The sequence below is a fragment of the Melitaea cinxia genome, chromosome 5 (genome assembly GCF_905220565.1).
Source record: "Melitaea cinxia chromosome 5, ilMelCinx1.1, whole genome shotgun sequence".
Taxonomy (NCBI): domain Eukaryota; kingdom Metazoa; phylum Arthropoda; class Insecta; order Lepidoptera; family Nymphalidae; genus Melitaea; species Melitaea cinxia.
The window spans coordinates 6,901,679-6,927,156 of record NC_059398.1 but is presented as its reverse complement, the minus strand read 5'-3'; the positions used below and the strand labels follow the sequence as shown (position 1 = coordinate 6,927,156).

The window sequence follows — 25,478 nt, the reverse complement described above, 5'->3', positions numbered from 1 at the left end:
CCCAAATATATTTGGGAAATATTAGCGAATATGACACCGACATGAAAATGTAATGATTATCTCATCCACCCCCCTTGCTTGAGGACGATCCTGTGCCAAAAAACCTTGCAAAATTTGATTAAATAATGGTTTTGCTTCAATTTTTTTTTTTTTGGCTGCCTGTCATGCGCCTTTCACTTTATCCCTATTTCGCGACCAGCTGTAATGCGACATGCAATAGATGAACCAAAAATTTTGTGGCGATAGAATAAAAGTTTCACTTTAACATAAAATATGTTTATCGTTGGCATAATTTAAAAATGAAAAAATATATTATTAAAAATACATTTATTCAATATTGTAGCATGTAAATTAATAATATGTATTAAATATTTATTTTTTAAACTTTTAAGTTTTTCTTATTCTTATTTTTCTTGAATTTGTTTGATCCATTACTCGTTTTTGTATCCAAATTTTTGTTTTTGCCATTTAGTTGTCCAACTTGCTTCTTCTTCTTTTTGTTTTTGAGTTTTTTGGCAGCCATCATTTCGATTTTTTCTGTTATTTTCTCTTCATTCTTATTAACATTTGTATCTGTATTTTTCATAACTTGCTTATTCTTCTTTTTGTTTTTATTTTTATTTTTTCCTGGACTTTTATTTTCTACAATATCAGTAGATTTATTTAGAGACTCTTTGTTGCCTGAATTTGATACTTTTGGTTGTTGTGCAGACTTTTCTGTTTCTGCTTTTACTTTTTCTTGTTCCCCACTTATACTTTGTTGTTTAGAATTTATACTACTTTCTGAATTTTGACCACCTGCATTTTTGTTCTTTTTATTTTTCTTTTTATTCTTTCCTGGGCTCTTATTCTCTACATTGTCGCTATTTTTATTAATTGCGTCTTTTTTATCCGAATTTGATACTTTAGGTTGCTGTGTGCTATTCTCTGATTTTGCTACAACTTTTTCTTGACCTTTACTTACATTTATACTTTTTGATTGGGAAATACCACTATTTTCTGAATTTTGACCAACCGCATTTTTGTTCTTTTTATTTTTGCGCTTTTTCTTTTTATTTTGAACATTTGTTACTTGTGTAATTTGTTGTGAAACTTTTGTACTTTCATTTATTGCCTTACTTTCATTTGCTGGGATAGCTCTGAAATAAAATGAAAAAGTAAAATATTTGAAAAATAATTATTTTTAACCACAGAAATATGCATGATAAAATAACAAACGTACCCATTCACAGGTTTCGTGAATTTACTCTTCTTATTTTGTGGTTCCACTTTACTCACTTCTGCTGGCCTTTTTACTGGAGCTTTTTTTGTTGAATCTTTTTCCTCTTGTGTTGCATCACCATTTTGTTGAATCTCTTCCCCTTCCTTAACCTCTTCATCATCTTCATCTTTAAAAGGCTCAGGCTGACAAAAAAGGGATACATTATTGCAAGCTCACTATTTCTTAACATACAAATAAATAAACTTATTAGTTAATTTGTTTTATTATATTATTAGCAACCTCTCAATGGCAAATTTAAATAAGTTTTAAAACATGATTTATTGATTTTTAAAGCTATTTTATTTATACCTTTAAATAACACTCTTTTGCTAAATAATTACTGGGTAAATATTAAATATACTTACAATGACATTAGAAAACTTCTTTAATTTTGCTACAAAGAAACCATCCATATTATGTGTGTGTGGGTAGAATCTTCTAGTTAACTTCAGAGAAGGGTGGAATCTGTGATGTCTGTACTTCACAAAACCCTCAGTACCAAAATCAAGACCAGTTGGAACTAATTTTACATTTCGTCTCTTCAAAGCGTAATTAACTACCCACTCATTTTCTTCAGGTAATATAGAACAGGTAGAATAAACAATATAACCACCTGTACTTGACTTTGCATTGCAACAATCTATTGCAGCTAATAGTAGTTGCCTTTGTAAATTGAAACACCTCTGAATATCCTTTTGATCCTTACTCGTTTTCACACTAGGATCTTTTGCAATTACACCAGTACCAGTGCATGGGGCATCAACTAGAACTCTGTCAAAACCTTTAATAACTTCTGGGAATGTTCTACCATCATAATTACATATAACTGCATTGACTACACCTAGTCTGTGGAAGTTACCAACAATAGCTTTTGTTCTTTCTTTATTTGCATCGTTAGCAAAAAGTGATCCTGTATTTTTCATAATGGCAGCAATGTGTGATGCTTTACCACCTGGTGCAGCGCACATATCTAAAATCCTTTCATTTTCTTGTGGAGCTAATGCCATGACAGGCAGAAAACTAGATGCTCCCTGTAAAATATAATGGCCAGCCAAATATTCAGGTGTAGCACCAATTGGAACCGTTGAACTGTAGATCACAAGTCCCACTTTACTCCATTTGCCTACTGGATCTAAATTGACTCCCCTATTTATAAGCGCTTGAGCTAAATCACGTCTTCTAGTCTTAAGACTGTTTGTCCTTATTGTTAATGGCCGAGCTACTTCACTAGCTTCTAGGAATTCAACTAACTCTTGAACTGGAAATATTTGCATTAGCACTTCCATCAAGAATTCATTGTAACTGTAGTACACACATAAATCTTTCAACAACAAATCAGTGTATTCACAACGAGACCTGCCTTCTTCTTTCAACCGGTTGAAATCATTTAAAACCGAAACAACATCTTTTATCCTTTGGTGAATATCTTGTAGACTAGTTGGGTTTTGTAATTCTTCTTCACTAGGAAAAGCAAATACATCCTGTTTAGCAATATTCAGTTGTAGCTCTTGATCTGCTAACTTTTTGTCAAGTCTCTGTTTCCGTTTTAATTTAATATTTGCTTTCTCAATTGGTAACATATCATCATCTCCCTCATCATCATTATCATCATCATCTTTCTCACTAGAATCTGAGTGGTAAGTAATTTTGTTAGAAACACTTGTATCTTCCTCGTCATCTTGTTCTTGTTCATCATCTGTATCATTGAATAGATCATCAAGTTTGCCCACCTGCAAAAGCAATTTTATGGTTAAATAAAATAGATTAATTTGTATAAAGATAATGATATGAGTATGTCTAATGAGTATATACAATGAGTTATAGCCTATATTTAAAAATTAAACTCAAACTGGACAATGACAAAATGGATAGAGATCAAACCAGCAAGCCTTAGGAGACATTCTGAGACACTTATATTTCCGGATTTACAATGTATCAGAGAATCAAGCCAAAATTCTAGTCTATAATGTGAAAAAAATCCCTCAGACTAGCAATTGGAAACCCTACATTTGGTGTTCAATTACCACTCTCACACTCAACTCATACCTATTTATTTCAAACTAGTTTACTTAAAACACATGAGTTGAAACACAAAAATAGCGCGAACTTGGGGAGGCCTATGTCCAACAGTGGACTGTAATAGACTGAAACGATGAAGTGAGCTAAACCAATTTTTTTTTAACCATGCAAGTAAAACTAAGAGGGAAATTACCTTATACATTTCTTTGCCTGACTTCAGTGCAGACTTTTCTACTTCATCGTTATCATCATCACCATCATCAGAATCTTGGTCCTGTTCTTTTTCCGCATCAGACATGTTGTCTTCTGCATCTGACATATTTTCATCAGAACCCTCATCACTTTCATTTACACTGTCTGATTTTGATTCTTGAATCATTTTCTTGCCTTTTTGTTTCAATGTTAGCCATTCTTTATTATCATCTGTAAAACCTAAAGAAACAATTAAACTTCTTAACATCTATCATAAAATGTTTTTTATATAGCTATCATTAAGTTATAAATAAAACAGAAAGTAGTAATACTAATAAATAATAGAACAAAATTTGCAAACAATTTTTTTTATCAACACATCATTTCCTTTATTTTGTGTACCTCTTTCACCATCTGAATTTCAAATTACCTTTAGCATTTTCATCTCCTGAAATTTCATCATCAGATTCATCAATAGTCTTCTCCTGTTGTTTGGCAATATTTTTCTTTGCTTCTTTCAAGGCTTTCTTCTTTTCTATGATTTCCTTCTTCTTTTTAGCCCTACGGGCTGCTCTTTGTTTCTGTCTATGACTTAACTTTTTCTCTTCCTTGTCATCATCAACTAAAAACATAACACATATAAATATTCAAATTTTACTTCAAATATGAATAACAAAATTCTGTCAAATTTGTATGAACCGCTTATATATAATTAATGGGTGATATAGATACTGTCATAGATAAATAGTGCCAGTCAAGTTGAATGTAGAGCAGAACCCAATTTCGATTAACAACAATTAAAGTTTAAATTATGTTATAAAATTATTCTACAATTCAAATTTTAAAAGTATTACTTTACTTTCAACATTAATCAATAGCCTGCTACTTAGTTTATAATTTTTTTTATTTTTTATAATCCAAGAAATAGGCAGAACTAGGTATTTATTTTAATTTGTTATAACAGACCAAAAAATAAGAATTTATTTCTACCATTTTTTTTTAACCCCTTACTGCATGATTTTTTATTTCTTAGTAAAAAAAATATATATGGTAGAAAATATGAAATAAAAAGACACGTGTTTCAGCGTTTTAAATTTATTGAAAAAAAAATAAGAAAAATAACAGTTTTCCAGTTTGGTACGTATTTGGCACAATGAGCATAAATCACTAATAATTGTAATTTCAACTTATAAAATTCCTAATTAAAAATCGCAACAAAAATCATATTTTATGTTGTATGAAATCGCAAAAAACAATTTCTTTTGTCGTTAAGACATAGGCTGACTTTACATTTTTGGCACTCGACATGTGACCTGCCATTACAATCTGGTACCTTACAGCGCTGTCTAGTAGTCCAGATGGGCAAATGGTCTATTTTATCTAGCCTTACATCCATAGAGGGCATAATAGCAACATGCCCTCTTAGTTTTTTTGCTTCAATAGCATATTCCAGCTCATAAGACGGCCTCCCACGTCTGGCACTGGTTGTTGGCTTATTAACTTGGCATAAACCTTCAGCTACAGCGATTTTAAAATCTGCTAAGGGCAGATATGGTTCTGTTTCATCCAGCCCACGTCTATAAAGCAACCACGCATTGACTGTAACCATATCTATCATATGGAAAAATATGCGATGGTAAAACTTCTTGGACCTAATTTGGATCCTATAGTACCCAAGAAGAGCGTCCAACAAGTCCACGCTACCCATATGCCTGTTATAAGTCATCACTGCCTTTGGACATGGTAAATTTTGGTATGCTTTTTCTTTTTTATTAAAGCGACGAACCTCTGATGCCGGTGTGCTGCCAACGTACGTTGAAGCCAGGTTTACAACTCTATTGTCATACCAGGTTACGATTGAAATATCAGTATTATCCACAGTGGTTAATTTTTCAATAGTTGCACCTCTGCCCAATTTTTTCAAATCCTTTTCCGCTGGGACCTTGTAGCCCGGAATACGGTTGGCTTTGATTGTGCCTAAAGGTAAAATCGCCTTTTTATTTAAGTAAATCAAAAGCGGCAATGATGTGTACCAGTTATCAAAAAATAGCTTGTAGTTAGCTCCTTCAGGTATCGTTCTTGAAAGACGAACTACAACATCACTAGAAGTACTAATTTTCGGTAAATTACTGTCAGACTCTACACAACCTTGAGCTCCAGTATAAATTTCGAAATCGTAACTAAATCCGGAGCTGCCGCTAAGCACAAAGTTTTTGTAGCCCCATTTGTGAGGTTTTTTGGGGTTGTATTGTCGCATAGATGACCGACTCTTGGTTGGTATTATTTGTTCATCAACAGCCATGTATTCTTCTTTGGGAATTGTCAAAAACCTCTGCCTTAAGTGGTTCAAAAACGGTTGAATTTTATGGAGAGGGTTATGTCCTGTCTGGCCTTTTGGTATTTGCAAAGCATTATCATTAAAATGAATAAAGCGTTTAATTTCTTCGAAACGATTACAGGACATTACTGTACTGATCTTCGGGTGCCCCAGGTTCTCATTCCAATAACATCTCGTTGACGGTAATTGTATTATTGACATGTAAAGACATATGCCAACAAATTGTTCCAGCTCTTTTACAGAAATATTACTAATTCTTTCAGGTCGTTTTTCAGCAGCATATTTGTTAGTTTCTTCATAAATATATTTAAAAATATCATCAGTAAAAAAATATTTAAAGATTTGAAAGGGTGTCTCCAAAGCTCTAATATCTGCAGGCAAAGCCACATCTCCAGTAAACTGCAATTCGGACTCAGCTCTTTCTAAAAATCCATCCCTCCATCGCGGTCTTTCAGCCCTAGAAGCCCTCGTTGAAGATGAGGCCAATTGAGACAAAAGTATGTTATCGTCTGGATCAGAGTCAGATTCATCAGATTCTGGTATTAGTAGGGGTGGCAGGTGATGGCCTCTGTTCCTCCGAAGTTCGTCATCTGATAAATCTTCGTCCATGCTATCATCTGGGAAATCCTTAATTATTGTATGTATACTTCCGTAAAATCGACATCGGTCCATGTTATCAATCTTTCTGTAACGATATTTACACAAAAAGTCAACTAGATTTCTCTGAACTGTATAGTAACTATTATTCGATAATCTAATAAACACTTGTCGAAAGTGCATAATGGTTCAAATAAGGTACAATAGAATAAGAATATTTTTGCATATTGTGACAAATTTGATCCATACCATTAACACTACACAAATATTACTATGTCTACATAAAACAATAAAACTTACCTTATAAATATTTTTTATATGTTATTCTTTCGTATAATAAATAGTTTTTTGCAATAACACGAAGTTTTACATTTATTTTATAATTTTGAAGTTAGAGAACACACGTCGAAGCAGTCACAGCTTGATCGCCAAGTTTAGTTAACGATTTAATTCAAACAATTGCTAGTAGATGGCATTGATTTGTATATTACGAATAGTTAATGTAACCTATTTGACAAGCTATGCACAAAACGACAGAAAATATCGAATTTTCAAAAATATTACTGAAATTATGGTTTGGTACAAATATGGTACGCAATGCGGTAAAGGGTTAACATACTACAGTTGTATAGTTAATATTTGATTTGTTCTATGTGCATTATATGTTCAAATTTTGAAATGATTGTTATTTAAACTTCACCAATCTGTCTCTTTCATGTATATTCCACTCTACGTGAGATAGACAAAATTAAAATGAAGTCATGAAACCAAATAAATAAATGAGCAGTAAATTTTATGTGTATCATTTTTCAAATGTATCAACTAAATTCTTTATCAACTATACACTGTAAAAATTTCGTAAGATAGCGTTGTTAAGAATAATTGTTAAAAAAACACACGTGCGTTTATTTGCAAGTTACAAATTCGCAGTGGATTATGAACATATATGAACACGTTAATAACGCTTTATTGCAAAACTCAATTTAAAGATAACTTAAATTATGTATAACTTATTTATATACAAATTCGATAACTTACTGAGCCCCTTTTTGAACACAGGATCAGGTTGTTTCTTGGATTTTCTTCCAGGTCCCTTCTTAACTTTTTTTGTTTCATCAAACTTTGCTTTACGACCCATTTGTAAGTTTTAGGTCACTTATAATATTTACTGAACTTCGACAATACTAATAAAAGACAATTTTAATATAACCACATATAAACACGTGTGGCACCCTTAATTTGGCAATCAGCGGCACATTGACGGAATCAAGGCGCAATGTCAGTATTGTCATTTGTCAGGACGAATTTCGTCATAATTTCGTCTAAAAAAGCTAAAACTCAGTGTTAGTAACAAAAAATAAGAAAATTAAAAAATAAACGCAAAAAGAGCAAAAATTAATATTTATCACTTTTTAAATACAATTTATAGTCTATCGTTCATATAATATATATTATAAAACAATAAAAAATGTATGTTGTGTGTTAAATTTTACACATACTTTGTACTTATATAATTATTATTACGCGTCTATTGCAAAAAGTAATTTCGAACTCCAAATGAGAAACAAACTATTTACATTGTTTAACGCTTTTTAAGGTTTTTTACTTTTAAGACTTAGGTATATACTATATATTTTTATATAGACTAGCGCTTGACTGCAATCTCACCTGATGGTAAGTGAAGATACAGCCTATGATGGTGCGCGCTTGCCTAGAAGATGCCTATTCATTCTTGATAAAAAAATACCTAAGTTATAGTTTATTAGAAAAAAGGAAGCCAGACGGGCATCCCAAATTTTTGCGGTGTATATTAGGAACAAGCAAGCAAAGAGCTTAGTGCGAGATCGTGGGATTTCAACCACGTGGCGGTGCAATTACCTTGCGGTTCAGTGGTAGAAAGGTGATGGTAAATGTATATGGTATATATGGTATGGTGATATTTGATATGACTGATTATGACCAATTTAATATTTTATCAGTTTGCAGTCAACAGATTGTAAATCAATATTTTTGCAAGGGGACATCCATTAACTATATAGGCTCAGATTGGTCAGAGGGGTCCAATGAAATATCACCAAATCTCATTCCAGCCGCAGATAATCGAAAATCTCACATCAACTTCAAAAAATATAAAATATTACAGATATTTAAAAAAATGATATTGAGTGTTCTTTTTGCCCGCTAATATAAATCTCATGGCTATTAAAATTATTTAGTTTTTACTTGAATTTAATTTAATTTATATAAAATAACTATAGAATATCATTACTACATAGTATAAAACAAAGTCGCTTTCTCTGTCCCTGCACATGTATGTACGCTTAAATCTTTAAAACTACGTAACGGATTTTGATGCGGTTCTTTTTAATAGATAGATTGATTCAAGAGGAAGGTTTATATGTATAATAACATCCATTAAATAGAGGAGAAATACTGTTATTTTTGAGTTTTCTAATGTTATGTCGTAAATAATAATTATTTTTTTTCGCTTAAATTGCAAACGCAGGCTGAACCTTACGAGATTTATCAAAATAATGTATTAAGTATTGTACACATTGAAAAGGTCTACAGAAAACTCCGCGATGGTATATACCTATCTCTTATGGATATCCCACAATAACATTTTTTTGTCATTTACTTTTTACGACAAATAATGGCTAGTTTTCGAAGCGATTTTAACCAATACAGCATTAATCCTTATCCAATTAAATACCTTAAATATATTTTTTATTTAATATAGATCTATATGGCCCTTTACAGCATATGATTTAAATGTGTCAGCAATAGCACTGTCGTACGCAATTAGTAAGGAATTTATAAACAACAGATGCACATCGTTCGATATTCAACTACCCTCACTTATTATATCACTCGAGTTATTCTGACGTGTATAAAACGAACAGTGCAACCGCCGCTAAGGCAGTCTTGGCTCTGGCTTGGCACGATACACTTGTTGTATCCTGCTAGTAGCTTAACTTAGACTCGTTCGGTAATTAATTTGTGCAAACGAATTAATTGTTATCTATTACGATTAATTTGGCTAGGCGAGGCGTATAACTCGAGCAGTGAAGGTGAGCGTTGATGCGCATCTCAAAGGAGATCTCCTTAAAACTACACCTGGGTCGCAAGTCCTAGGCACTGCTCTGAGTTACTCCCTCCGCCACACGATAGACTCGATCGGAACTCCGAAAAGTGTGCACGCATACACGTGTTCGGTGTACGTTACAATTTTGTTATAATCTTTATAAGTACTACCTACATAATATTGTAAAGAGTGCGAGTGTAACCTACGCCCGCGCCCTGCAAATATAGAAAACGAGCTTCCAACAGTCGAAAGACTTCATCAGAAGTGGGATAAGATCCACCCCCACTTTCAAAATTTAACTAATTTAGTTAGTTACATTGAACGAAGAAGTGTCTCTCTTCGCTTCCGGTATGGAAGCTATTTCAGAAAATAGCTGAAGTTATAGGCCCACCCCCTGACGATACATCTGTTTTTAGCTAGTGTGCTAGTTGCAATATTAGGTGGTGATTAGTGGGTACATCGATCATCATTTTATTTTCTTTTATTAGTAGGTACATCGGTATTTTAGTTCTTTCCGTTCGTTCTGTTGTATTCTTATCGGTTAGTAAGCTGGTTAAGGGGGCCATGTACGCCCGGGGCACGTTATGTTAGGAAGGGATGAAAGGGCCTAGCACGTCCGACCCACGGTTAGTAAGCTGGTTGAAGGGGCCACGTACGCCCGGGCCATGCTATGTTAGGAAGGGATGAAGGGGCCCAGTACGCCCGACCCGCTAGTGCATTACAGTCTCAGCGTTTTGGTCAGGAATAGCCGAACAGTTATTAATGTCACTCGTTACAGTTGTATAGGTCGGGAGGAGTAACGCCGAGTTGGCGGATGCACGACATGGACGCACGAGGTCGTGCGATTGTCAGGGTTGGCCGTGTCAGCAATAGCACTGTCGTACGCAATTAGTAAGGAATTTATAAACAACAGATGCACATCGTTCGATATTCAACTACCCTCACTTATTATATCACTCGAGTTATTCTGACGTGTATAAAACGAACAGTGCAACCGCCGCTAAGGCAGTCTTGGCTCTGGCTTGGCACGATACACTTGTTGTATCCTGCTAGTAGCTTAACCTAGACTCGTTCAATAATTAATTTGTGCAAACGAATTAATTGTTATCTATTACGATTAATTTGGCTAGGCGAGGCGTATAACTCGAGCAGTGAAGGTGAGCGTTGATGCGCATCTCAAAGGAGATCTCCTTAAACCTACACCTGGGTCGCAAGTCCTAGGCACTGCTCTGAGTTACTCCCTCCGCCACACAATAGACTCGATCGGAACGCTGAAGAGCGCGCACGCACCCACGTGTTCGGTGAACGTTACAATTTTGTTATAATCTTTCTAAGTACTACCTACATAATATTGTAAAGAGTGCGAGTATAACCTACGCCCGCGTCCTGCAAATATAGAAAAGCAGCTTCCAACAGTCGAAAGACTTCAAATGAATATTTTCGAAGATATTACAGATTTAAAAATCGCAGTACGTAGCGTTTGCGGCGGTTCCGGCCGGCTTTTACTCTAAGTTAACGCGTGCGGGCCACGGGCAGTAATGAATAAATCAAAACTACTGGATCGATTTTAATCATTTTTTCAGTGAATGACATAGGCTATAATTATATTTTATACCCGTGCGAAGCCGGAGCGGGTCGCTAGTTTAATAATAATATAGAATATTTAATAAATTTAATTTATATAAAATAACTAAAATATTTACTTATTTATATGTTTTTTTTTTTCTTTAATAATTATATAAGTCAATCATATCGTAGTTTTTTATCTATTTATTATTGATTTTTCCTCCTTAATTTGTACCCACTTCTAACCGCTGCTACTGTATCGTGTCCAGTACCCAAAGGTTATCTGGAAGAAATCGCTATTTAGCGATAAGATCACCTTTGTACATCTTGTATTGTATCTTTCTTTATATATGTCTGTATTTTGGTGTACATTAAGAATAAATAAATAAAAATATAGAATACTTGAACAGTTCACTATTTTTCGTCAATCTCTATTATATTCAGCGTCATTTTCCTTACGTGGGACGATTCGCCATAATGGATGCCCACCAAGTAGATGGTGAAACATAACATGCGCATGGTATTTATTATTTTTAAAATATTGACTGCGGCGTACTTGCTTTATACTTAATAACGTCGGTGCATTATTTCAAGACATTTTTTTAAAATTAGTTGGCTGATTATTATTTTTTAAATAATTAATAGTTGTTTTAAATTATTCATTTGAATAATTCAACTTAATACATATAATGAATTACAACTGTACATTATTTACTAAACCCATGGTTCGTCTGTTCTTGATTACCTATGCTACTTTTTACTCTTTGGAGTAGGCTACTCAAATTTTAAATATAGCTGGCAACATTGTAGCATTGTTTTGTTGTTTATATCTGAATTAAAGGTTATATATTTTTTAAAACATTGTATTTTTATTAGGACATAATTATTAATTAGTTTGCAATTGTGATCTAAAAGTCAAGTAATAAACATTTAAATAGGTTTCTTAATTTTTACAAAATGCCTACATGGAACCAAATTCAGTCTCAATTGAGAAACCCAAATAATCCTGTCGTATTTTTCGATATCACCGTAGGAACAACTGTAAGTAAATAGTTGTTAAAGTAGAATTTCATGGTTAATTGAATACTTTACATGGTTAATTAAATTTTGTTGATATTTAAAACTATCTCTTTAAATTATAGGAAATAGGACGAATGATTTTTGAATTATTTGCTGATGTAGTGCCAAAAACTAGTGAAAATTTTAGAGAATTTTGCACCGGTGAATATCGGAGAGATGGTGTACCACTAGGATATAAAGGTGCTACATTTCACAGAGTAATAAAAGACTTTATGATCCAAGGTGGAGACTTTGTTAATGTAAGTAAAACGCATTATTTTTCTTTAAAATAAAAAGTACACTGATTTTCTACATAAAGCATTTTATGTAAGCACAATGTATGTAAAAAATAAAAATTTACAGTATGATATCAAGGTAATGAGTAGTTAATACTATAATTATTCACAACTAGCTTTCTACCCTGGTTTTGCACACAAATATAAATATATTTTCAGGGTGATGGCACTGGGGTAATGAGTATTTATGGAGGAAGCACTTTTGCAGACGAAAATTTTGCACTTAAACATGATTCACCAGGATTATTGTCAATGGCTAACAGTGGCAAAGACACTAATGGATGCCAATTCTTTATCACATGCGCTAAGTGTAACTTCTTAGACAATAAACATGTGGTGTTTGGAAGGGTAATTGATGGCTTACTGGTAATGAGAAAAATTGAAAATGTACCTACAGGTCCGAATAATAAACCCAAAATACCAGTAACTATCTCTCAATGTGGACAAATGTGAAGTGTTGATAATGTTAAAGTATAACTTACTTTGTAAGTTCAGTACAAACGTTTTATTTCATTTAAAGTTTTTGTTTTTGTATTCTGTTTGTTAATAACAGTTGTTATTAAAGTTGTATTTGAAGAAAAAATGAAAAAAGTTATAATTACAGACAATAATGCAGTATGAAATATCTTTATATTTCTGACGTACCAATTGTTAAATTTTATAGTTAATATGAAGCTGTGCTTCAAATTACAAATTAACATAAACATTTCCCATGGTAACAATATACAATAAATAATTTAATAACAATTAATTACACATTTCACTAGATAACGTGTCTTATGCCCTGTCAACTTTTTGCTGGACTACCATTTTGAAGAAGATTTGTAGGTGGCATTGTGGCAGGGCCATTTCTCTTCCCTACTTCCTGTATAAAAGCTCCTTCCATCTGACGTGCAACTTGGTCAAAAAATAAATTCGACAAATTTGAATGAAACGCTGAGCGAAATTCAAATGTTATTTGAAAATCGACAACACAAGACTGTTGTTCTCTTTTTAATCCTGGACTAAATCTCCATAACGTCAGCAGGTGATGAAAAAGTTTACCATCTTTACACTCTGCTCTAACCATGTATGGTTTTACAAGTGTTACATTTGAAGTATAACTTTCATTTATGGGTGGAAACCCAACAATAAGATCTGCTTTAAGGTAGTCAGGCTTCTTTTCTAAAACAATAGATTGTTTACACCAAGGGACAAATTTGTAATAATTTTCCACATCAGACACTACTTCATACATTTGTTCCATTGTGTATCTGAAAATAAATTAGAACTTTATATATGATATGGCAGTTAGTTATAGAACCACTGAGCTGTCAAAAATGAATGAGCAATTATGTTAATACTGTTTTACACCTTCAAATATGTCATATCATATTTAGTATGTGTTAATTTTATGTGATATTGGTTTAATTCACACAAGGAAACTCATGAATTTATTGATTATGTGTGTGTTAATATATATACACATATATAAAATATAATGATTACACATGTTTGAACAAACAATGTACTGTGCAACACTATGTGCACAACTGTGCAATGTTCAAATATGACTGTGTAATCATTAAATTTTATGTTCAGAGTTTTCTTATGATCCCTGTCAAAGATTTTTATAAAACATATTTACATGGCAAATTTTGATGTACTCATGTGTAACTTGTGTAAACTTATATTTAAGTAAAAATTTGTTCAACAATAATTTTGTAAGTATTCTTTAAATCAGCTAATCACATGTAATAAAAATAAAGCCCTTCTATCTACTAGTATTAACTTTATATAGATATAAAATAAATGATCTTTAAATGCAAATATTATCTTACCCAACTAACTGTCTACCACAATATTCTCGTCTCCGACTAGATTTAGGAAAATTAAAAAATGTTCGCTTTTGATGTTGCGATAAATGACAATGACACTGGACTTTATTTACGTAATGACCCTGAAAACTGAAAAAAGGTTAAAATTTAACAATTAATAACAATATTTAAAAACAATAACATATAACATCATTTTATCATATTTACCTGTTTATTTTAGGGACAAAACTTATTATTTTCGATGCGACTAAATAATGTTTCGACAAATTCATTTTGATCGTCACTATATTATCTTTACTTTTAGCTTTTAATCATTTTATTATATTTAAAATACTTTATTACCATAAAGGTAATTTAAGATAACAATCGCATATTAATTGATTTTGTGGTCTCAACAATTCAACTAAATAAACCATGAATGGACATAGCTTTATAACTTATAAGTCAATTTGCAATCGCGAACCACATTTGTGATTTGCGAAAGGTAGTTTGACACTGAAGTTGAATTGACATAACTGACATTTAAGACTTAACAGTGACTAGTGTTGCAAGGCTTATACGATAGTCTAGTTTGCATCGCGGTTACACTTTTTACGTGTATTTGGATATTCTGGATCTATGTGTTATTGTGTTATTCTGGATCTCCAAGTATTTATATAAGCATCAAGATACATTTAAATAAGTTCAGTAGTTTTCTTAAAAGAGTAATAAGCATTCATCCATCTTCACAAACCAGTGCATTATAATGTTGTAAAACTAATTCCTTCATTTTGTAAATATTTTTTTTGCCTTTTGATGCATGTCTTATCCTTTTTGCCATTCTTATGTAAATATATCTAGTAGCTGTTCTAACATATTGTATCTGCACATAGATTATCAAAATAGTTTGGCTATATTGGTTGTATTTTAAATTTTTAAGCGTTTGTGTTGTTTTAAGCTTAGGGTTAAATAAAAAATAGCCACTATTCCTACCGTCTTACATTTTCAATTGAGGATGTAACTTCAACCGCACTGATTATTTTCTATGGACTTCAACTAGAAAGAAATAATCTTGTTTGTGTATCGTCATCGGTCCTCGATAAGTCTATTAAGTTGAAATTAAATCTGACGTTTGAAGTGGGTCAAAATAAAGTCCAAAGAAGTCTGTTATAACATACAAACAAACAGCTAATAATAATTGCATTTGATCGCAAACGAAAACAAAACCGACTTCCATTACATCGACGAGTAATACAACGTAGATCGACGAAAAAAATAGTCAAGTAACTACGCGTTATCAAAGATTACTCAAAAAGTAGGTATCAGATCTCGATAAAATTTATATGTGACCACATGATAAACATCAGCTTTTGATTAAATTAAAAATTATCAAAATCGGTACACCCAGTAAAAATTTAATGCGGATTTTTGAGAGTTTCCCTCGATTTCTCTAGGACCCCATCACCAGATCCTGGTTTCCTTATCATGGTACCAAACTAGGGATATCCACTTTCCAAAAAAAAAGAATTATCAAAATCGGTACATCCAATAGAAAGTTATGCGGTATAATACAACGTAGGTCGACGAAAAAAGCGTCAAGTAAAAACGCATTATTAGATATAACTCGAAAAGTAGTTGTTAGATCTAACAATGATACACACCACCTTTCGATTAAAAGAAAATTTGTCGAAATCGCTCCACCTAGTCAAAAGTTCTGAAGTAACATACATAAATAATTGTGTTTGCTCGCAAACGAAAAAAAAAACCGACTTCGATTACATCGACAAGTAATACAACGTAGATCGACGAAAAAATAGTCAAGCAACTACGCGTTATCAAAGATTACTCAAAAAGTATTTATCAGATCTCGATAAAATTTATATGTGACCACATGATAAACATCAGCTTTCGATTAAATTAAAAATTATCAAAATCGGTACACCCAGTAGTGTTATTTATATAAGTTATTGCGGATTTTCGAGAGTTTCTCTCGATTTCTCTGGGATCTCATCATCAGATCCTGGTTTCCTTATCACGGTACCAAACTAGGGATATCCCCTTTCCGACAAAAAAAGAATTATCAAAATCGGTACATCCAGTAGAAAGTTATGCGGTATAATACAACGTAGGTCGACGAAAAAAGCGTCAAGTAAAAACGCATTATTAGATATAACTCGAAAAGTAGTTGTTAGATCTCAAATAAATTTAAATGGGACCAATTGGCACACACAACCTTTCGATTAAAACAAAATTTGTCGAAATCGGTCTACCCGGTCAAAAGTTCTGATGTAACATACATAAAAAAAAATACAGTCGAATTGAGAACCTCCTCCTTTTTTGGAAGTCGGTTAAAAAAACCGAGAACAGAGAGAGAGGTATAGCTGAAGGTTTTTTTAGTTACATAAAAAAAAACATAAAAAGAAATTGGCATGTTTTGGGCAGGTAATAGTCGACAACGAAATGCTGTTTTGGTCAATAATTATCTAAATTATGTGGTGCCATGGGACACCAGGTAGGAACGAAGTCCCTTCGGATAGTAATAGTATAGAAGCAACACAATTTGAAGAAAAAAAAAATGTTGTATTTTATATATATTTTCAATTTCTTGATTTTTTATTAATTTTGTTGATTGGTTTTTAATTAAGTACGTAAAAGTACTTAGGAAATGTAGTATTTTAGAAAATAACAAATACCGTAAAATAAAATAAATCAAACAAAATAATAATAATAATAATTCAAAATATTAAGTGAAATAAAAAAACATGTCTATTTATTTTTGTCGACAGTATAAAATTACATAAATAATTTAAAAAAAAAACTTACTAGCAATATTTTAGTTCTAAAAACGTCATATTAAACAGTCGTGTGACTGATATTACGTCACTTCCGTTATATATTTTTCTTACGTTTTTAGTACCACATTTTTTTCAGGTCGGTCGCCCAGTCAAATTTCAAGGCTGCCGTAAGGAACTTCGTTCCAAAACAAATGACTGTACGTAAATAAACACGAACGAAGCAAGAGCCCTAGCGCGATTTATGGTGTGGTGATATCGAAATTCGATATCGAATAGGTCAAATGACGTCAAAGGTGAATTAAAAACCACACTTAATAATTAAGTTATTAGTTAATTTCAATAATTTATTTATAAGTCATTTTTTGATGGAATTTCAAAAATTCTTAAGGTGATCGATTAGTTTTGATCTACATTTTAATACCATTACATTAAATATAGTATTAAAAACATCATTAAAGTTTTTCATTGGACAAACTGCATCAGACGAGGCTCTATGATGTACCTTTAAGGCTTTGACTATACCTTTGATGGGGATAAACGTATAGGTAATACATTCATTCATTCATTCATTCAAGTTAATGGCTTCTAACAGTGCCAAACTAGCACAGACAATTTCGCTAATGTTACGTAGAATGGAGAAGACACGAAGGAGATTAATCGGTGCGGTTGAGAATACGGCATCAATAGACTATTGTTTAAGTATAGTTCGCGTCATGTAAAAAGAACGCTGGCCTTGAAGCTGCGCAGAAGCGATTTATCGGTCTATTTGGTGGTACGGGGTAGGGGGACGGGAGTGTTTATCACTGTCGCATGCTTGCCGGTGTGCTATTGGTTGACAGCGGTTGACAGTTCGACGTCGACTCAAATTATTATCGCGCACAAAAGTTTTAAATTACAAAATTCTCCATTTACTATTTATTTCACTAAAAAACAATTATCAATTTATCATTTTAAACACATAAAAACCATTAAGATACGAATATCGAGAGTACAGATAATTATTATTTTTGAATACGACATTTCAATAACTAAAAAATTTGTTATTGCTTTAGTTTAAAAAAAAATTGTGATTTTGTAAAGTGATAATTATTATACTTATTTAGTCCGAATTATTCTCACTTGTATTTCTAGTATTTTTTAATGTACCTACCAATAACCATTATACGAAGCCGCGAGTGAAAGCCTAATTAAAAAATAAAACAGTAGTACTTGTGCGCGAGTATACCCATGCGCAAACGCACCCCCTCCAGTTTCTTTCAGCGTTCTTTTTACATGACGCGAACTATAATATAAATGATACCAAAAACTAATTTCATGTCACATGTCACTTAAATCTTGTATGTGTCACTGTCAAGTGTCAACTAATGAAGTTATCTCCATGGAATTTATAGTATTTTCAAGTCTATTGTTTCAGGTTGTGGTTTAACAACATAATTATGCCTGATTTTTTTTTCTGTCTGCAATAATCAATCTGTAGCTTACAATCTTAACCCAAAAAGCTTATATTTGTATAAGCTTCTTGTCTCAACTACACTGATCGTTCTCCTTCGTGTCTTTTCTATCCCACGTGACACTGGCGAAATCGACAGTGCCTTCCAAAGAGTATAACTACTACTGAAACGGAACTACTGAAAGCCATTAATCTAAAGAATAATATTATAATAGTTAAAAAGGCTATCTAAAGAAAAAGGCTATCTAAAGAAAAAGGCTATCTACTAACTGAATAGTTAAGTGTTATCCTATAACAATTTTTACTATTTCATTTTTATTTAATTGAGTACCTTTCAAAGTGTCTTGATAAAACTTCCAAATGAGCGAGTTAGACACTTTTATCGACTATTATAAGGTATTGCAATGTGAAAGAAATTCTACTGACGATGTACTGAAGAAAAGTTATCAACGTCTCGCTCTAATATACCATCCTGATAAAATAGAAGGCTATGACCACGATGAAAACTTTCATCGAATTCAACGCGCTTGGTCAGTTTTACGCGATCCTCAGAAACGAAGACAATATGACGCTATGCTTAGTTGTTATGAAAGCAGTGACTTTTTACTATACAATACAGTTACGTTGGCAGAGATGAACTTTGATTCTACTGATGGTGTTTATACATATGTGTGCAGGTGTAGTGGAGTGTATTGCTTAGCGGCTAGTGAACTTATCTCACCAAAAGTGATAATAAATTGCAACGAATGTTCATTTTCGATACTTGTCAATATACCTGAAGACAAATTCAGATGAAATTGTTTGAACGCAATAATTTAAATTTTGATGTCTCCTGGGGGGATTGGGGATTGGGTCGGCAACGCGCTTGCGATGCTTCTGGTGTTGCAGGCGTCTATAAGCTACGGTAATAACTTACCATCAGGTGAGCCGTACGCTTGTTTGCCGACCAAGTGACATAAAAAAAAATGTAATAGGAATATAAGGATATTTTAATGTTATAAGATTATATTTATGATACAATCATATAGTTATTATCTAAATACATAAATCTATGTATATTTAGTTATATTTCATTATAAAACTGATTCATTGTTTGTTGATAAATAAAAAGTTCAGATTCAAAAAATTGACATTAACATTGATTTATCATTATCATCATCGGTTCAGCCTATTGCAGTTCACTGCAAGCTGGACATAGGCCTCCCCTAGTTCACGCTGAACATCCCCGATTTACACAACCTTCATCCAGCTTACACAGCCAATCTTACGTAGATTATCGGTCCAACGGGCCGGAGGACATCCCACACTGCCTTTGCGAATACGTGGTCTCTACTCCAGGACAAGTCTGCTGGAACGGCCTTCAGTCCTGCGACACAAGTGACCAGCCCACTGCCACTAAATTGCTAATTTTGTGGGCTATGTTTGTTACTTTCGTTATTTTGCGAATAGTCTCATTTCTAATCCTATCTTTGAGAGAAACCCCAAGCATAGCCCGTTTTATTGCACGTTGAGCGATTTTAAACTTGTGGACTAGTCGTTTCGTTAGTGTCCACGTCTCAGCACCATATTTATTTCCAATTATGCCTTTCACTGGCATAATGTTTGATAATTTTAATAATTAGTGATATTGTTAAATAAATATAAAATATTTAAATTTTTAAATTTGAAAGTATGAGTGTGCAACGAAGGGCACACTCATTTTTCTTGTAAAAGCTTACAGCACATTTTCTTGATAGTTGTAGCTAATTTGAATTTTTTTTAAGTTGAAATTCTTTTGAAAACATTTTATAATCAAAATAGTCAAGGAATATATTTGGTAAAGGAAAAGGAAGTGAAATTAAGTGAAGAAATTGATTAATTCCATTTATTTTATAGTTAGGCTAGAACATACATGTATAATCATGATGAAGTAAATTTATCATAATTATAGTTAACGTGAGGATGACTAATTTTAAATGTAACGTAAAATTTTGTACAGCAATTCAATCATAACTTAAAAGGTACAATATAATTTTGATACCATAATATTATGAGAAAATAAATAATTACACTGAATGTCAATATATAAGAAGAAATTAATATTTCATTTATAATTATGTAAAAGATCTAAGCTATCACATATGTAAATAATAATTTTATAAGGACTTTTGTATTTTACAAAATACTTTGTGGCAAGAAACTAAAATAGAATATATCAATAAATTCATTTTTTAAATTCTATAGAGAGTGAAGAGAGAGTGAGAGTTACAAAATCTTAATTAGCCAAAGTAAAGACATTAAAGCAATTTGCCATACTAATGTATACTTTAATTCTTCTTGTTACCACCTCTTGCAATGTTCTTGTAACATCACAGGGTAGTAATTATTAGTCACATTGTATATGTAAAAATTTTTACATGCACTCTTTGAGATTACTTAATTTAAATTACCAATTAATGGTATATTAGAGACCACAAACAATATTGAAGTGGCATACATTAAATATTTACATGGTTGTGCACATTTTTGTACTTTAAAATAAGATTCACATAAATATGCGAATGGGTAGAATTAAGCCGGTTTCCACATTAAGAAAAACACTTATACTATGAAAGTCGCACCGCTGTCTGATCACAAACTTAGCAGTATTCGTCGAAAGCAAAATTTAAAACTACGCACAAAATACAGACGTATCTTTAGTAGTCTCAATATCGAAACTAAATGGCAGGATTCACTGAAGATCAGATACGTTATACAATGACAAACAGCGTCGCAAGCAACTTGTGTTCATAAATTATTAGCATGTGGAAATGCAGCTAAAACAGTTTATTGTTACACACTCTGTAAGCACGTCCAGTATTTACTCAACAACACATTTTATATTAACCATCAACAAAGTCTCACTTTATTCACACATCTGTCCATGAAATTTTTTTTCCTCTTTGTTTGCGTCGTAGCATCTAAGGGTGCGGATAGTGACATTCGCGCGTGTTCAAATGAATCCATAGGATGGTCGCAGACAGGACATTTCTTATCTTCGAGATTTTCTTGAACATCTTTAGTCTCTAAATTGTCACTACATTCAGATAGTCTTTCGGGAAGGCTGTATAAAGTTTTGACAGGCGAATTTGTTTTCGAGCTGCTGCTACTATTTGATGATTGATCAAAACTTTGTGATTTTGCTGAAGCTCTTTCTACTGATGACTGTCGACTTCTACGTGGTCTGCAAACAGGAAAAAAATATATGTAATCATTTATAAACTTGACTAGTCGCAGCTGACTAGCAACTAGCTGCTATTCTGGAGCGGCCCGACTCGCGAAATACCTCGACCATAGAAAAGATCACGGTTAAATAATACTGCTTTCATTGTTGTGCCCTGTGGTGATTAAGGGGGCCAGAGCTCTTACTGGTATTGGAGGTAGGGTCGGCAACCCATCGTGCGCTGGTGTCTATAAGCTACGGTAATCGCTTACCTATCTGTTACCATCAGGTGAGCCGTAGGCTTGTATGTCGACCTAGGTGTATAAAAAAGCAAAAAAGAGAAATCACTATTTAGCTAAACATACCTTACTGGTGGCAGAGTGTGTAACGTTTCTAGTCAATCTGTTTTATCACTACCTCTACTTTCGCTAGAGTGCATGCGTTGGTAGTTAGGTGGACCGCGACCTATCGCAGCCGTACCGGGCGTCTGTACGTCACGATTTCTCAATGCACCTTCCATTCTGTTAGCCAAGTTGGATTTACCACGAAGGAAACTAAAACAAAAAAAAGGAAATTTGAAATGATGTGTCTTCCACGGCATTTATATATTAATATTATTGATTGGAACTACTGATTTGAATTGAAAATTCTTCTTTGTTGGATAGCGTATTTACCGAGGCAATATAGGCTAGATAGTATTTTAGTGTGTATTTTACTCAAATTTATACAAATGAAACCACGGGGCACAACTACTTCTTGATAAATCTATCGCTTTTAAGATATAATATACCTTTCCAGTTTCTCAACACACGCATCTTGATAGTCATGTATCCACCGCACGCCGTTGAAATGGCACACTGCGCGCATATCTTCTGGCAATTCTTCAGGCTCTGGCCATTCAAAGTTGTCGATAATTGGCACAATATTGCATTGTGATTGCAACGCTGCCACTATCTCCTATAAATAATAAAAAAAGCAATTTTAATTATTATTAATTACTTAAAAAGTCTAATAAATATAAATCACACTAAATGTCCATTTTAGGCAAGGAAGGAATATTTTATTTATAAAAGTATAAAAAAGGCTTAGTAAAAAAATAAAATAAAGTATAATAAAGGCTTACCCTATGAACCCAGTCTTTTTGTTCTGTGTCTTGCTTGCATCTTTCAAGGGCATTTGGTGTAAGAACCAACAAAAAGTGCTTAGCTTGTCGTATGCTTCGAAGTAAGTTGTTATCGAATTTCCCGGCTTCCAACCTTTCTACGTCGATGAATACCGTAAAACCTCTCACTTGAAGATGAACTTTCAACAAACTCGCTAGTTGAGAACCATTTGACCTTCTATAGCTCACGAACACGTCTAACTTCTTTTCCATATTTTCTTCGCCTTTACTAAGTAAATTGCTCTCGTACGCTGTAAAATAGTAATTTTTTACTGTTTTTACATCATATTATTTTTAGAAACAAAATTTATGAGTAGTTTCGTGTGTAGGAATTTTATACGTGTGTCATAATACTAAAGTCAACGTAAACAAAGCTTGCTTTCTTAGAACAAGAATTTTTCGAAATGATTTATGGAGGGGGATTCGGTGCAAAAATAGTTGTACTCACCTCGTATTGCATTTAAAATTCGAAGTCTATGTATGCTGTTGCCTATCCGACATTCAACTTCTAATTGCTCATCACTTAAACCTCTAATAGATTCTTTATCGACACCAGCGTTTAACATTGAGTATGTGTAAATGGTGTACTCTGGACCAATGCCTTGTAGAAATTCGTTTAAGCTGCCCGTGTCCCGTGAACTGTAGTCTGCCATTTTCTTTAATTGTTGAAGTTCTCTGGTGAATCTGCAAAATTATAAAAATCATAATGTGATGTTGTAAAATAATTTGTATAAAACTGAATAACAATGAGATTTAATTTGAACAATATTTAACTACCTTTTACGTTTGATTCCATTATGTAATCCTATGTCTTCTTTGAGATTATCCTCTGTTATTTGTAGTAACAAGTCTCCATCAACTCTGCTTTCATAGAAGTTGTTCGCATATTCTGAAAAACCTATCTGCTTTACCCATTCTCGAACATCTTCTATTGACCAAAGAGGAACTTGTTGTGACAGTTTGTGAGGCACTTCCTCACCTATTAGCCTTAATGCTTGTGCAGCATATTTTGATGCTACCGCATTCGGACAGCTAGCACATTTTTTCAATGATTCTACAGCCCCTATTTCTCTAAAGATTTCAGTGTTACCTTGCTGTTTCTTAATTCCGGCTTCCATGCAAAAGTGGAATGCAGCTAGATTTCTAGCTTCTTCTCTCTTAGAGCTTAGGACAGGCACTAACCTTTGAAGCCAGTTTTTACTTTGGCCATGAGCATGTGCCAAATTAGATCTTGCAAATTCAGATGGATTGTGTGTTGTAACGAATGGTTCTACCAGATCTAGAGTACCCGATTTTAGGACAGCAGCTTCTATTTCCTTGTTTGCTACTAAAACAGCAATAGCTAAACATGCATAGTACTTAATATTGTCGTCGTTGTGGAAAGCTAGAGGGAACAACCACATTGGAACTGATCTCTTTATCATTGCTTCTTGATTCTCTGCGCCACCATATAATGAAAGATTAGCAAGCGCTGTGGCACAATGACGAAGAGTTTCTATATCATTCTTTCTGCATTCAAATAAAACAGCGTCTAAACCTCCTAGTTTAATAACATCACTACAAGTGCCTTCGCTGTGTTTGAACAAGTGTTCTAAAATTCCAGTACCAATTCTTGAGTGGTCTACAGAGTGTGCATGTTTTGTACACACGCAAGCAATATTTACGACTTTTTCTAGTCCATATTCTACAACATGATCTCTATTTTCGGTCGTAAGACACTGTTCAAGTAGTTTTGCTGAACAAAATTGTAAGTCAGGGTTATTTGATTCTATACAGTTAGCCATCAATATATCTAGTCCACCAGACGTTCGTAAAGTGTTGCATAAGGAGTAGCCCAACTCGTGTCCATACGTAGGTACTGCCCATGCTCTCCTTATCATTTCATTTAATTTGTTAAAATGTGAGCACGCATTTTTTAAATCTATTTGATTGTTTTTAATTGCAGTTATAAATGCATTCATTCGATGAGAATATTTCTGTATAGCTGATTCAACATCTTTCTGATTTGAATTTGTATCTAATTTGTCTAAGTCTTCAAACGTTAAATTCGAAAGGTCTTCATCGCCGGGTTTAACTGTTCCGTTCAATAATTGACTCATCTGAAATGCGTGTAAAGTACGGTTTGAATTTTATTAACAGTGATATCGCGAGATCACACCTACGTCACAGCAAATAATAGTTAACGTATATTTGCAACATAGCATATTTATATCCACAACCAATATCAAACTCAAATAATAATACCTAAATATTTTAAGATGAAAAGTCTATGAATTAATAAAGATTCTATGTAATACAATAATTATGTCAATTTTACAAAGATACGGAAGTATCACTCACCTGTGACGATAGTAAAGTTGATTTTGTTGTCAGGTTTTTACTCGAAATTGTCATATTAGAATGTGCCACACTAGAGTGTTCCTTGTGACTGAACATGCCACTTGAGGTTACAGTTTGTCGTGCTTGTGATGAAGCCATAGCTTTTTTTTCAGCACTAAATGCTTCCGTTTGTAAACGTGAACTTGATGAAGACATGTTGTTCGCTTCTTGTGCTAACACTTCTCCGGCTTGTAGAGAACGCTTTTCCTAAAAACACACCAGTTTTTTTACATACAGAAACGAACACTGTTATACTAAAAGTCAAAATAAAATCTGGAAAGATCTTAATGTGTGTCATCATT

The 25,478-nt window shown here is 33.1% G+C and overlaps 5 protein-coding genes across 5 annotated transcripts in view; 2 read left to right on the top strand and 3 right to left on the bottom strand.

Moving 5' to 3' along the window:
* Positions 1 to 348: 348 nt before the first annotated feature.
* On the bottom strand, positions 349 to 7,710 carry LOC123653786 (25S rRNA (cytosine-C(5))-methyltransferase nop2). The gene is made up of 6 exons (XM_045589769.1): positions 7,446 to 7,710; positions 3,903 to 4,094; positions 3,474 to 3,712; positions 1,627 to 2,991; positions 1,223 to 1,404; positions 349 to 1,139 (listed from the first exon to the last, which is right to left on the bottom strand). The coding sequence occupies exons 1-6, from the start codon at positions 7,543 to 7,545 to the stop codon at positions 380 to 382; spliced, it is 2,838 nt and encodes a 945-aa protein (XP_045445725.1). The 5' UTR covers positions 7,546 to 7,710; the 3' UTR covers positions 349 to 379.
* A 4,168-nt stretch (positions 7,711 to 11,878) lies between these two features.
* Positions 11,879 to 13,036, top strand: LOC123653485 (peptidyl-prolyl cis-trans isomerase H). The gene is made up of 3 exons (XM_045589482.1): positions 11,879 to 12,099; positions 12,201 to 12,377; positions 12,573 to 13,036. The coding sequence occupies exons 1-3, from the start codon at positions 12,016 to 12,018 to the stop codon at positions 12,864 to 12,866; spliced, it is 555 nt and encodes a 184-aa protein (XP_045445438.1). The 5' UTR covers positions 11,879 to 12,015; the 3' UTR covers positions 12,867 to 13,036.
* LOC123653484 (coenzyme Q-binding protein COQ10 homolog A, mitochondrial) lies at positions 13,025 to 14,744 on the bottom strand. Its single transcript, XM_045589480.1, has 3 exons — positions 14,438 to 14,744; positions 14,234 to 14,359; positions 13,025 to 13,666 (listed from the first exon to the last, which is right to left on the bottom strand). The coding sequence occupies exons 1-3, from the start codon at positions 14,500 to 14,502 to the stop codon at positions 13,201 to 13,203; spliced, it is 657 nt and encodes a 218-aa protein (XP_045445436.1). The 5' UTR covers positions 14,503 to 14,744; the 3' UTR covers positions 13,025 to 13,200.
* Positions 14,745 to 18,814: 4,070 nt separating this feature from the next.
* Positions 18,815 to 19,249, top strand: LOC123653785 (DPH4 homolog). Its single transcript, XM_045589768.1, has one exon. The coding sequence runs from the start codon at positions 18,815 to 18,817 to the stop codon at positions 19,247 to 19,249; it is 435 nt and encodes a 144-aa protein (XP_045445724.1).
* Positions 19,250 to 20,304: 1,055 nt separating this feature from the next.
* The window catches only part of LOC123653481 (NAD(+) hydrolase sarm1), an 82,519-nt gene continuing 77,345 nt past the window's right edge, over positions 20,305 to 25,478 (bottom strand). Inside the window, exons 5-11 of the mRNA XM_045589477.1 lie at positions 25,138 to 25,383; positions 23,575 to 24,896; positions 23,246 to 23,481; positions 22,759 to 23,048; positions 22,426 to 22,592; positions 22,001 to 22,189; positions 20,305 to 21,656 (exon numbers count right to left, since the gene is read on the bottom strand). Of these exons, the coding sequence (XP_045445433.1) occupies positions 22,033 to 22,189; positions 22,426 to 22,592; positions 22,759 to 23,048; positions 23,246 to 23,481; positions 23,575 to 24,896; positions 25,138 to 25,383 (2,418 nt within the window). The 3' untranslated portion in view covers positions 20,305 to 21,656; positions 22,001 to 22,032. The remainder of the gene's footprint in view (positions 21,657 to 22,000; positions 22,190 to 22,425; positions 22,593 to 22,758; positions 23,049 to 23,245; positions 23,482 to 23,574; positions 24,897 to 25,137; positions 25,384 to 25,478) is intronic.